At 41.2% G+C, this 13311-nt stretch overlaps 1 protein-coding gene across 1 annotated transcript in view; it reads left to right on the top strand.

Moving 5' to 3' along the window:
* The window catches only part of ASPH (aspartate beta-hydroxylase), a gene marked incomplete at its 5' end in the record, with an annotated part of 181780 nt that overhangs the window by 103814 nt on the left and 64655 nt on the right, over window positions 1-13311 (top strand). Inside the window, one exon of the mRNA XM_023508263.1 lies at window positions 5453-5539. Within this exon, the coding sequence (XP_023364031.1) occupies window positions 5453-5539 (87 nt within the window). The remainder of the gene's footprint in view (window positions 1-5452; window positions 5540-13311) is intronic.

The raw sequence follows: 13311 nt of genomic DNA, 5'->3' as shown, positions 1-13311 counted from the left end.
CAGAGCAAATGAAAGGGGCGGAGTGGCCACATATGCATTTCTTGCTTCTGAAACAACAGGGAGCCATATTGTTGACTAAATTTCCAGCATGATTAAGTCTTTTAGGGTTGTTTTTAAGTTAGTATTAATATTTTCAAAGGATGTGTGAAGTGCCTAGGAATGCCTTAAACAGCAGATGGTGGAAATACGGAGGGTTTTTTTTTGTTTTTTAATTTTTTTGAGATGAGGTCTCATTCTGTTGCCCAGGCTACAGATCTGTAGCATTAGCCTGGCTCACGGCAATTGCAGACTCTTGGTTCAAGTGACCCTCCTGCCTTAGTTTCCCAAGTCACTAGGACTAGAGGCACCCACCACAATGCCTGCCTAATTTTTCTATTTTTAGTAGAGATGGGGTCTTGCTCTTACTCAAGCTGGTCTAGAATTCCTGAGCTCAAGCAACCATCCTGCCTCTGCCTCCTGGAGTACTAGGGTTACAGGTATGAGCCACCATCCTTGGCCAGAAATATGAATGTTAAGGGTTTTCTAGTGTAGTGAGGAGCACAGTAGAGAAAGCTTCTGTCATCTTAGAGAGTACACATGTGATCATGAATAGGAGGTAGAAATGTAGACTTTAAAGGTACTACTCAGCCATAAAAAGAATGAAAGATGTTGTTTTCAGCAGCTTGGTTGGAACTAGAGACCATTATCCTAAGTGAAGTATCTCAGGAATGGAAAGAGAAACACCATGTGTTCTCACAGTGAAGTGGGGGCTGAACGGTGGTGCACACAGGCACAGGGGGATGTAAAGGTCACTGGAAACAAGGAGTGGGAGGAAGGAAGGAGATGTGGGGGTAAGAAGCTACCTACTGGGTACAGTGAGTACTGTTCTGGGGATGGGCACACCAGAAGCCCTGACTTTAGCATAATGAAGGTATCCATGTAACAAAAACATTTTAAAATATTTTAAAATTAGAAGAAAAGAAAATATGTCCAGAAAATAAAAGTACTTCTGGCAAGAGCCTGTAAGGAACAGAGGCACATCCTCCTGAAAACCAGAGGAGAGGTGGCCCTTATTACACAGTGGCAGAAAGTCTACCTAAATTATGTCCTGCAGTTACGTGGAAAGCAGAATTCATAAGCAAGAAACTTATATATTTTGGTGAAGGACATTTCCTAGCAAAGAAAGTGTTGAAGATGTGCCCTGATTTTTTTGGGTTTTGTTTTTTAGCTGCATATAATGAAATATGAGAGGAAAGAGATAAATTGAAGAAAGACTTGTTAAGGTAAAAAGAAACAGCCCTTGATAATCTGGAAATTTCTCAGTCAATTTGGATTGCAGAAGATGCTAAAATTAGGAGATTCACTGCTAGGGCAACATACTTTGGAGAGAGTTGCAAGGGTAGGATTGGGGATCTTTTTCCTGAAGACACTGAAGATGTTATCTCTTGAATCCATTCAACCATTTCAGCAGAAGTCAGAAAGAGAGAGGAGATTATACAGGAGGAGACTCTCATCTAATGGTGTGAATCCCTGTGAGACTTACACAGGAGACCCACAGGGTTTAAGAATATTGTATCATCAGAGGCACTGCCAGCTTGTACTGAGAGATAGGAACAAAATGAAAGGCTGACACACCCTCCCAACAGGCTGATAAAACTAATCAGGTGCAATGAAAGGCAGGAAAACTCCAGGGAGCAGAGCCAAGGATCCAGGGGCAGAGCCTCAAACCACAGGGATTATTCCCAGACTGTGAAACGTAGTGGAATTTGTCTGGCTAGATTTATGAAGTTGCTTGGAACCAGAGACCTTTCTTCCCTCCACTTTCTCTCTTTGGAGCAGAAATGTCTGTAAATGTCCTGGGCTTATCCCACTGTTGTATTTTAGAAGCAGGTAACTTGTTTTTCAGTTTCATAGGTCCATAGATAGAGAGGAATTTTACTTGTGATGTGCCAAAACCATAGTGTCAACCGTACCTAATTCAGATAATTGTGATGGTTAGACTTGGGACATTGTACCTGATGAAATTTAGATGAGACTTTAGACTTGCATGACTGCTATACTGGTTTGAGACTTTGGGGAATGCTGGGGTGGGGTGAATGTATTTTTCATTTGAGACAGACACAAATCTCTGGGGACCAAAAGGCATGGTTTAGAAGGCTGAACGAGACCCCACCAAGATATCCACACCCTAATCCATGGAACCTATGATTGTTCCTTATCTGGAAAGAAGGTCATTACGGGTCACGAAGGTCATTGTGATTAAGTAAAGGATCTTGCAAAAGAGAGATTTTTTTTCCTGGATTATCTAGGTGGCCCTGACTGTGTCCTAAGACAGGCAAATAGAGATTTGATATAGATAGATCAGAAGACACACACAAAAGGTGATATGAAGATGCAGATTAAGTGACCCAGCCATTAGGCCAAGGAATTCCAGCAGCTACCAGAAGCAAGAAGAGGCAAGGAGAGATTCTTGCTAGAGCCTCCAGGGGAGGCAGGTGAGGTGGCCTGTAATCCCAGCACTTTTAGAAGCTGAGATGGGAGGATCATGTGAGCCCAGTTCAAGGCTACAGTAAGCTGTGATCATGCTATTACAGTCTAGCCTGGGTGATAAAAACCAAGACCCTGTCAAAAAACCAAACAAACAAAAACAAGAAACTCCAGAGGAAATGCAGCCTTGCTGACCATGAAACTAGTTTTTTTTTTTTCTTCAGACTTCTGTTCTCTATAATTGAGAGAGAATTAATTTCACTTGCTTCCAATCACCAATTTTGTGGTAATGTCTTATAGTGGCCACTGGAAACTAATACAGGATTTTTATAAGAAAATCACATGGAGAGAAATAACACCCCTTAAAATCATTCACAGAAAAAATAAAATAGAGGTTTTAAAAATTAATATTGTGAGAAAGACAGTGTATTTTAAATAGTGATGCTATTATTTATGGCAATAAGTATAAGGTAGAGCAGGGGTCCCTAACCTTTCTGGCACAATTTCATGGGAGACAGTTTTTCCACTGACAGGGGTGGGGTAGGGAGAGGGGATGGGGGATAGTTTCTGGATGATTCAAGTGCATCCCATCCCACTTCAGATAATCAGGTGTTAGATTCTCATGAGGAGTTTGCGACTTAGACCCCTCACATGTGCAGTTTACAACAGGGTTCACACTTCTGAGCATCTAATACAGCCGCTCATCTGACGGGGCGAGCTCAGGTGGTGATGTGAGCTGTAAGGAGTGGCTGTAAATACAGATGAACTTTGCTCCCTCACCTGCTCTCAGCCCCTGCTGAGTGGCCCAGTTCCTAGCTGCTATAGACCAGTACTGGTCTGCTGCCAGGGGTTAGGGACCACAGACTTAGAGAATATGTTCTTGGCTTGGTTTACCCCTGCATCTAAGTTCTCATTCTCTTTCGAATAAGCTGCTTTTCCCCTAGGTGATTATCTTGTGCCTGCCCACACTCCCCACAGGCCACAGTAATAATAGTTCCCATTGCTCTCTGCATTGTCTATAAGCAATGTATGTTATCATAGTTAACCTTCACACCCACCTCACAAGGTAATCGGGTTTGCAGGTGGGTACCTTAGGGAGAGTCATAAGTGACCTGCCGTATGTCATACATCTTGTAAGCTGAGGAGCCCAGATTCAAACCAGTCATTCTGGAGCCTGCACTCACAACTACTACACTAAACACATACTTGCCACCAACCTCCAGCACCACTTGTAGGCATGTGAGAGGGAATAGAAAACCTCCCTCTTTGATGATAATCAACCTACAGCAATGATTTTGTTTGGTAGGAAAAATTTCTTTTTTTTTTATTGTTTAAGGTTAATTGAAGGTACAAAGAATCAGGTTACAATGTTTGCATTTGTTAGGTAGAGTCCCACTTATAATTGTGTCCTGCCCCCAAGAGGTGTGCCATACACCCAACATTGTGCCCATTAAGTGGGAGCACATCCATCTCCCTCCCTCCACCCCTCCCCCTGCTCCCTTATTCCCCTGCGTCCCACCTTGAATTGATTTGAGACTTTCTTTTATGTGGGTATGCATTAGATCATCTGCCTGCATCATATTAGAATTGAATACATTGGATTCTTGCTTCTCCATTCTTGTGATACTTTACAAGAAGAATATGTTCCAGCTCTATCCAGGTTAATACAAAAGATGTAAAGTCTCCATCTTTTTAATGGCTGAATACTATTCCATAGTATACATACACTACAGCTTGTTAATACATTCCCGGAGTGGTGGATATTTAGGCTATTTCCACATTTTGGTGATTGTAAATTGAGCTGCAATAAACAGTCTAGTGCAAATGTCCTTATGATAAAATGATTTTTTTCTTCTGGGTAGACACCTAGTAATGGGATTGCAGGATCAAATGGGAGGTCTAATTTGAGTTCTTTGAGGATTTTCCATACTTCCTACCAAAAAAAGTTGTATTAGTTTGCAGTCCCACCAGCATTGTAAATACAGCAATGATTTGAAGGAGGAACTTTAACGTGGGCATTGCCTGACTCCTCAATATTCAATTAAATCTTTCAGAAGTACTTGTGAACAACTGAGTAGTGCTTTACAGTCTGCTTTGCACAGTCATGTTTGTGAAGTAAGTTTTTGTCTAACACCTCAACTCAGTGAAGGTTGAAACATATCAATCACAGTGAGCTTGCTTGCATTTACACATGGAATGAGTGGATTCACCAATTTATAGACAGTTGACGTATCAGGGAAACTTCAACAATGTGTCTCTGTTCTAAGGTTCCCAATATCCTTGACCTAAGCAGGTTGTCCATTGGAAGTGAGGAGACATTTGTTTCTGCTGTGCAGGGGCACTGCTTGGAGAGTAGTGCAGGGAGGGTGCCTCTCCCCGCCTTCCTGCTGCACACACTCGGTTTCTTCACATGTGGTAGTGGCTGGAAACCTTTTGAAGGCACTTGGGCCACCTTCTTAAGGGTCCCTGGGAGTGTTAGGATGGGTCACATGATACAGAGGCAGTGATACACACTGGTTAGCCAAACGAGCAGTCAACCTGCTCAGAGGGTGAGGGTATCATCACCAAGTGGCCTTCTCATCCTGCATGTTCATTCCCTGCCCTTTTAATATAATCTTCAAAGCTGTGCTGAGATCTCTTATTGACTTGCAAAGACCCAAGACATTCTAGCTACCAGTGGTATCCCTTATCACCCACTGCAAACCTAAATATCCTCTTTGAGAATGTAGGTGGGAACGGTATATATGGAAGGAAAATGCAGTTTCTTTAACAGAGGCACACATTATTTATCAGCTGTCTTTTTTAAAAACTAAGTATAAATATGTTCATTTCTAGTTTTTTAAAAAATCTTAGATAAAACTATCTTTGAACTGAGAATAGAATATAGTAAATTTTGACAGAATCACTTGGTGATATTAAATAATCATATTGAATAACATTATACATTTAGATTTATTCTATTTATGGAATTGCATCTTCCTTACAGGGAAAAATCGAGGAAGCAGTGGATGCATTTAAGGAACTAGTGCACAAATACCCTCAGAGTCCCCGAGCAAGATACGGAAAGGCGCAGGTATCGTAAAACCTCCACTTAGAAAACTTTATTGGTGTTGTGTATTCTGTGTAATCGGATTCTTCACTTCTCACTCTTTGCATTTTCTCCTTGCCCCTTCTATTTTTCTATACAGAATCAGTTTCTCATGTATATGCAAAAACCCAAGTCAGAAGTGCTATTTTAAATAAGACAATTAATTATCACTGTTGCATGCTGCCGAATTCAGTAACATTTTTCTGTGCCCCTTCCGTAGGAATTCTCTCTGGTTTTGAAAAGAAAATAAAGTATGACCCCTTTGTCATTGATTTTTCATGACCCTAGTTCTCATTCCATTTCAACCTACCACGTGGTTTTCACTTAAGCCTTCTTGGCACTTTCAGACTCTTGGTTTTATAACTAGACATTGCAAGTATGCTTAGGAAATACTTTTTAAAAAATATAAAGTGGTTTACCCTCTGAGTTCTCTACAATTTCTTTCAACTGACTCATTTCTTACCGGCCACCTTGTTCCCGTCTCCCACAGCCACCAGCTCCTTTGTATCCACCTTCCTCCAATTTCCAGCTTTCACCGAGATTGTCCACATTCACCTGTAATGACATAAACCCACCCCTTGCTGGGTACTGTTTTTGGCCCTGGGATATCTGCTTTATATTAATTTACAGGATGACCCTTCAGGTGTGGACACAAGGGGAGACACAGGACAGGCTCAGAAAAAGTAGAGGGTATTATACTTTAGATTGGGGCCTCTATTGAGGTTTCCATGGAAAAGGCAGGTGGGGTGGGGTGCACAGTGTAGGTTGGCTGGTCTGAGTAACTTCGGCAGGCTTTGGGCTATAGGGGTAGTCCCTATAGCTGGGGTGATGAAAGCAGAGGAATATTGTGTCCTGGGCCATAGGCCAGATAGGGGCGGTGTGGTTCTGGATCCCTTATTTTGCATATCAGCACCTTGCTCCTAGCTTAGCACTTGCTATCTCTAAGAAGGGACCAGCTCCTGGGCGGTGCCTGTGGCTCAAAGGAGTAGGGTACTGACCCCATATACTGGAGGTGGCGGGTTGAAACCTGGTCCCAGCCAAAAACTGCAAAAAAAAAAAAAAAAAAGTGACCAGCTCCAAAAGGCACTCTCTCCCTAACCAGGCATGTTTATGAAGCTGTCAAAACATAATGACAGAAAAATTTAAAATACTTAACAATGGAGGGTAAGGTGGGTGGATTGTTTGAGCCTAGTGAGCAAAAGCAAGACCCTGTCCCTTAAAATAGTGGCAGGTGCCCATAGTCCCTGGTGCATTGTGGCAGGTGCCCGTAGTCCCAGCTACTTGGGAGGCTGACGCAAGAGGATTGGATTGCTTGAGCCCAAGGGTTTGAGGTTGCCGTGAGCTATGATGCCACAGCACACTAACAAGGGTGAGAAAGTGAAACTCTGTTTCTTTCTCTCTCTCTCTCTATATATATACACATATATATGTTTACAATGTAATATAATGAACATTCTAAAAGTCTCTGTTCTTATGGATCTTATATTTTAGTAATGGAACATATTTTTTCACTCAATCAAAAATATTTATTAAGAGCCTTATACGTGCCAGGCCAGTTCTAGGCACTAGCAAGAGGGCCAGAAACAGAACATGTATTAGACGCCCCTGCCCCTGTGGAGCGCCGAGTCAGGGAAGTACAGTAGATGTGCCTGTGATCAGTCCTGAGGACAACAGAAATAAAGCAGCTGATGACATGGTGTGACAGGGTGGCAGGAAAGTTGTTACCAGGGAGGAGGCATTTGTGCAAAGCTCTAAAAACCTTTATATATAAAAATATTGTTAAAATATAATAAAGCATTAAAAATAAATATATGAAATCATCTTACCTAATGCTGTAAAGAGAGGAAGTGAAGGTAATGGAATAAACTCTTAAGATAATTTTTGACAGCTGGTGATGTGATGGAAGTGACAGACAGCACTTTGGATTAGGTGACAGATAAGACCCCTCCAGGGAGGCAGCATGGGGCTGAGACATGAGCAGACTGTGGAAGGGGCTGTCCAGGCACATGGAACAGCAAGGCTAAGGCCATGATTTGGGGAAACAGTCTCAGCACAGTACCCCTAAAGACAGAAAGAAGGCATGCGGGGGGTTGGGACAGGGAGTGGATGAGGCTAGGGCCTTACAGATTTTATTCTATTTGTACTAGGAAGGCACTGAAGACGTTTATGAATAGGCTTAGTTTTTTGGTTTTTGTTTTTGAGATAGAGTCACACTCTGTCACCCAGCTAGAGTTCCATGCTACCAGCCTAGCTCACAGCAACTTCAAACTCTTGGGTTCAAGTGAGCCTCTTGCCTCAGCTCCCAAGTAGCAGGGACTATAGGCACCCACCATGACAGCTGGCTGATTTTTCTGTTTTTGTAGAGACAGAGTCCTGCTCTTGCTCAGGCTGCTCTCAAACTCCTGACTTCCAGCAGTTGTCCTGCCTTGGCCTCCCAACATGTCAGGATTGCAAGTGTGAGCTACCTCACTGGGCCCAGTCTGCTTGTTTTTTATAAAGATTGCTTTGGTAGCTGGGTGAAAAATGGATCCTGGGGGCAAAAGTAAATACAGGAGGAATGGGATGCTAAAGCCAGTATGTGTAGAAGATTCTGGTTGCTCAGACTGTGGTGCAGCCTTGGAGGTAGGGGTAGTGGGTATGGGGTAGAATTGAAAGGACTGGAAGATGGATTAGATGTGTCAGAGGGAGGGGACTCAAGGCTGATACCTGGGCTTTTGGTCTGGGCAGTGAGGAGAGGATAGTGCTGGTCAATGGCCAGGAAGAGCAAGTTTGGAGAGATGCAGAAATCAAGAGTTTGCTATTGATCTTACGAAATAGTGATGCTTGTCACACATGCAAGTAGAGGTGTCAAGTGGCTTGTTGGATTCGTGGAGCCTGGAACTGGGAAAAATCCAGGGCTGGACAAACAAATGTGCCAGGCAGTAAGTTAGCCTTACCTGGACGTGACCTGGGAAACTATACACTCAGAACTACAGAAATTTGCCAGACCAAGGAGAAGCTGACAGCTCATGTGGAGACGATCTGTAAGGTGCCTATGTGCCACACAGGAACTAAGACATCTGTAAGTAAAATGGGCATATTTTGCTCTGAACGAAGGGTTGGGTTGACTACTGGAGATACAAATGCTTTAATTCTTCCTATCTCTCTATTAAAAAGTAATTAATTAAATTTTTATTAGTTAAAATTTTATTCAGTCTTTTAAAAATTAACACAGATAAGCTCCATTTGCCCATGGTACAGACCACATTTAGCAGATAGTAACTATATACTTTTATAAGTTAATTTGGTAGTTAGTACTCTAAAACTGCTAAATTATATTGCTGTGACATAAGAAAAAAAGTTTTTTACCAAAAGATAAAATAAGTGACTTATTTTCAGTGATGAAATATGACTAGTATTATAAGGCATTTGATTAAGGAAACACCTTAACTAGAGAGAAAAATGGCTTATGCAAGTTGCAATTTAATTATGGCAAAAACGTTTTCTGCTGTAGAAGTTTTCTTTATATGTAATATTAATTGTGAGTACCAAGGTCTAAATAAATGTAGTGCTTCTGAAATATGGTGGTTGCAATACTTACAGTTGGCCTTCCATATCCTTGGGCTCTGTCTCCATGTGTTCAACCAATCAAAGATTGAAAGTATTTGGAAGGGCAGCACCTGTGGCTCAGTGAGTAAGGTGCTGGCTTCATATACTGAGGGTGGCAGGTTCAAACCCAGCCCTGGCCAAAATGCAACAAAAAAATAGCTGGGCATTGTGGTGAGTGCCTGTAGTCCCAGCTATTCAGGAGACTGAGGCAAGAGAATTGCTTAAGCCCACAAATTGGAGGTTGCTCTGAGCTGTGATGCCATGGCACTCTACCAAGGGCCATAAAGTAAAGACTTTGTCACTACACACAAAAAAAGTATTTGGATTAAAAAAACAATAAAAGATAATAATACACTTTGGGGCAGAGCAAGATGGTGGCCATGTAACAGCTTCTTTACAACTGGGAGCAGTGAGATTGAGGAAAGAAGACTCCAGGCATCTCTGGCTTGTGGGCTCTGCCCAGAAACATCCCTTTGGGGACACAGGGAGATAACAAGAGACTTCTGGATCCCAGAAGGAGGACAAAAGCAGTGGAGAAGTGGCAAGTGGTTGCGAACGGGCTGCTCTGGCTGTAGCTGGAATAGCAGTGAGATTGCAGGCAGGAAAAGTCTTCCCTGTGGGTCATTTGGTTTGGACTTCAGCACTCGGTAGAATTATCTTAGAAGAATTTGGGCAAGAGTGCAGGTGACTTTAAGCATTGTCCAGGGCACAGGACTGAGCAGCTGGGCTGAATGGAGCTAACATTGTTCAGCTGTGGGCTGTGGGCACAGCCACCTGTGAGAGAACTGCCACTGCAGGCTCTGCCCTCAGGGTCACAGAGCGAGGCTGGTGCTGGGAGACCTTGGATGTGTGATCTAGTAACTGTAAGCAGAGCAAAAGGCTGGGACTGAGATGTGGGGAAGAGCGGAACTTTCAGTGTTTGGCAGTGGGAAGGCTGCCTTGCAGCCTTGGCCCTCAAGGGCATAGAGTGAGGCCAATTTGGGTGCACCAGATAGGCAGGCAGCCACTTCAGGAGAAATCCCAGTGACAAGTACTTTCCTGGGAAAGCTTCTGCTTAGCCAAGGTTCATGGTTTAAAGTGTCTTTTAAGCACATTGAGGAGAGACTCATGCTCTCAACCCCTGTAGGGTTTGAGGGCAAAGTAGTCAACAGAGGCCTCCAATCTCCATCTTGTACAGCTGCATCAGCATTGTGATTAGCATCTCATATACCAGAAGATCACCTATTGCCCAGACAATATTCAGCGAGATATATAAAGATATATACACTGCTTTTTTTTTCAACTTTTCCCTCCTAGATTTCTCTTTTTTTTCCTTTCTTCATTTTTCTAGTGTAAATATGATTTTCCATTTTTGCCTTCTTTAATAATAAGAACTTTATTTTTGCTAGTGTTTCTGCCCGTTATTTGGTTTTTCCCCCAGTTTTATCCTGTAAGGTTTTCTGTTTGTTTCTTTTGGTTTGATTTATAGTATTTTCGTCTTTCCTCCCTATTTAGCAGAGGTGGGGTACTGTGTCTGCTAGGCTGGCAGAGTTGCTGACCTCGAGGGAACTGCTTGACCCAGCACCCCCAGAGGTTGGGGGTTTTTAAAGGTGTGGGTCAAAGTACCCCACTATACACTTTTATTACTCCTTTGTCCCTCTTTCGGTGCCTCTCTTCCTTTTGTCAGTATTTCCTTTTACTCACACCCTCTCCTTTCTCTTTTTTCTTTTTTTAAAATCTTTTTTCCCTTCTTGCTCTTCAATCTTCTCATCCTTTTAGTCCCGTACCAAAGGACTCATCAAAACCACCAAAAACTCATCAAAACTTAGTTGAGAGGCACAGTAACTAATTTAAAGAGCAAGAGTAAGTGAAAGAAAAATTAGGGCAAGGAAACAGATAAAAGAAAACACTAATGAGGAAGAATCAGCAGAAAAATCATGGCTACATGAAAAACCAGACGAGAGCAACCCCCCTGCAAGGGACCCTGAGGTAGCTACTGCAGAGGATTCCACTGATAAAGAAATGTTAGAAATGACAGAAGGGGAATTTAAAATACAGATGATGAAAACAATGAAGGAAATTGCTGAGGAAGTAGAAAATAACCAAAAAAACAAGGAAGGAAATTGCTGACAAAGTATAAAATAACCAAAAGGAAATCCAAAAATAGAATCAAATAAGAGATGAATGATATGAATAATATAGAAAGGATATGGCAGAGCTGAAGGAATTGAACCAGTCAATTAGGGAACTTAAAGATGCAATAGAAAGTATCAACAACAGATTAAACCAGGCAGAAGAAAGAATCTCAGAGGTAGAGGACAAAGCTCTTAAGATGACTCAGATACTTAAAGATACAGAAAAAAGAGAGAGACAGCAGAACATTCACTAACACAATTATGGGACTTTATGAAGCATTCAAACATATGAGTTATAGGTCTCTCAGAAGTGGAAGAAGAATACTCCAGAAGAATGGAAGCCATACTAGAGAATATTATAAATGAAAATTTCCCAAATATCACCAAAGATTCTGACATACTTCTTTCAGAGGGATATCAGACCCCAGGTGATCTCAACTCAAATAGAGTTTCTCCAAGACACAACGTGATGAACCCGTCCAAAGTCAAGATAAAAGAAGAGATTCTGCAAGCTGCCAAAGTAAGCACCAATTGACCTACAGGGGCAGATCCATCAGGGTGACCTCAGACTTCTCTAATCAAACTTTTCAAGCCAGAAGACAATGGTCGTCTACCTTTAATCTACTTAAGCAAAACAATTTTTGTATATCCTGCTAAGTTAAGCTTTAAAATTGACAGAGAAATCAAATCTTTTAGTGATATGAAAACATTGAGGAAATTGGCCACAACAACACCAGCTCTACCAGAAATACTTCACGTTATTCCACACACTGACCATCACAGTGGACCACCAGCAAAATAAGCACCCAGAAATTAAAGGACAAAACCTAGCTTCCACATGATGCAAAAGATAAAACTAAGCAATGTATTTTCACAAAATAAGATGTATCAAATGCTACCACACTTTGCAATTATCTCAGTAAATTTTAATGGCTTTAATTCCCCACTGAAAAGGCATGGACTGGCTGATTAGATTAAAAACCACAAGCCATCCATCTGCTGTCTGCAGGAAACACACCTAATTAAAACTCAGAATTAAGGGTTGAAACACAAGTTTTCAGGCAAACAGAATTCAGAAGAAAAGAAGGGTTGCAATCTTATTTTTAGATACAAGTGGATTTAAAGCAACTAAAGTTAGAACAGACAAAGATGGATACTTCATATTAGTCAAGGGAAAAATACAAGAAGACCTTTCAATTCTAAATATTAATGCACCCAACTTAAATGCTCCCAGATTCTTGAAACAGAACTTAATTAGTCTGAGCAACATGATATCCTATAATACCATAATAACAGGGGAATTTTACACTCCTCTTATAGACTGGACAGATCCTCTGCCTCTAAACAGAAATTAAACAAAGATATAAGGGACTTAAATGAGACCCTAGAACAACTAGGCTTGATAGACATATACAGAATACTCCAGCCCAAAACTAAAGAATATACATTCTTTTCCTTGGCCCATGGAACATTCTCCAAAATTGATCATATCTTAGGACATAAAACAAACCTCAACAGAATCAAAAGAATTGAATTTTACCTTGCATCTTTTCAGACCACAAGACACTAAAGGTGGAACTCAATTCTAATAAAAACGTTCAAACCTACACAAAGGCATGGAAATTAAACAATCTTATGCTGAAAGATAGTTGGGTACAGGAAGAAATAAAAGAGGAAATCATTGACTTCCTTGAGCATAACAACAAAGACGACACAAGCTACCAAAACCTGTGGGATACAGCAAAAGCAGTCTTAAGGAGAGAATTTATCACTTTGATGCCTACATCCAAAAAACAGAAAGAGAGCACATGAACAAACTCATGAGCTATCTTATAGAATTGGCAAAAGAAGAACAATCTAAGCCTAAACCCAGTAGAAGAAAAGAAATACTAAAATTAAAATTAAATTTTAATCCAAAATTAAATCAGAGATTAATGAAATTAAAAACAAAAGAATCATTCAGAAAATTAATAAAATAAGGAGTTAGTTTTTTGAAGAAATAAATAAAATAGATAAACCTTTGGCCAGACTAACTAGAAATAGAAAAGTAAAATC

The sequence above is a fragment of the Otolemur garnettii genome, unplaced genomic scaffold, assembly GCF_000181295.1.
Source record: "Otolemur garnettii isolate 467f Iridium unplaced genomic scaffold, OtoGar3 scaffold00234, whole genome shotgun sequence".
NCBI lineage: Eukaryota > Metazoa > Chordata > Mammalia > Primates > Galagidae > Otolemur > Otolemur garnettii.
Note: the sequence above shows the minus strand (reverse complement) of the source record. Positions and strands in the feature narration are given on the sequence as shown.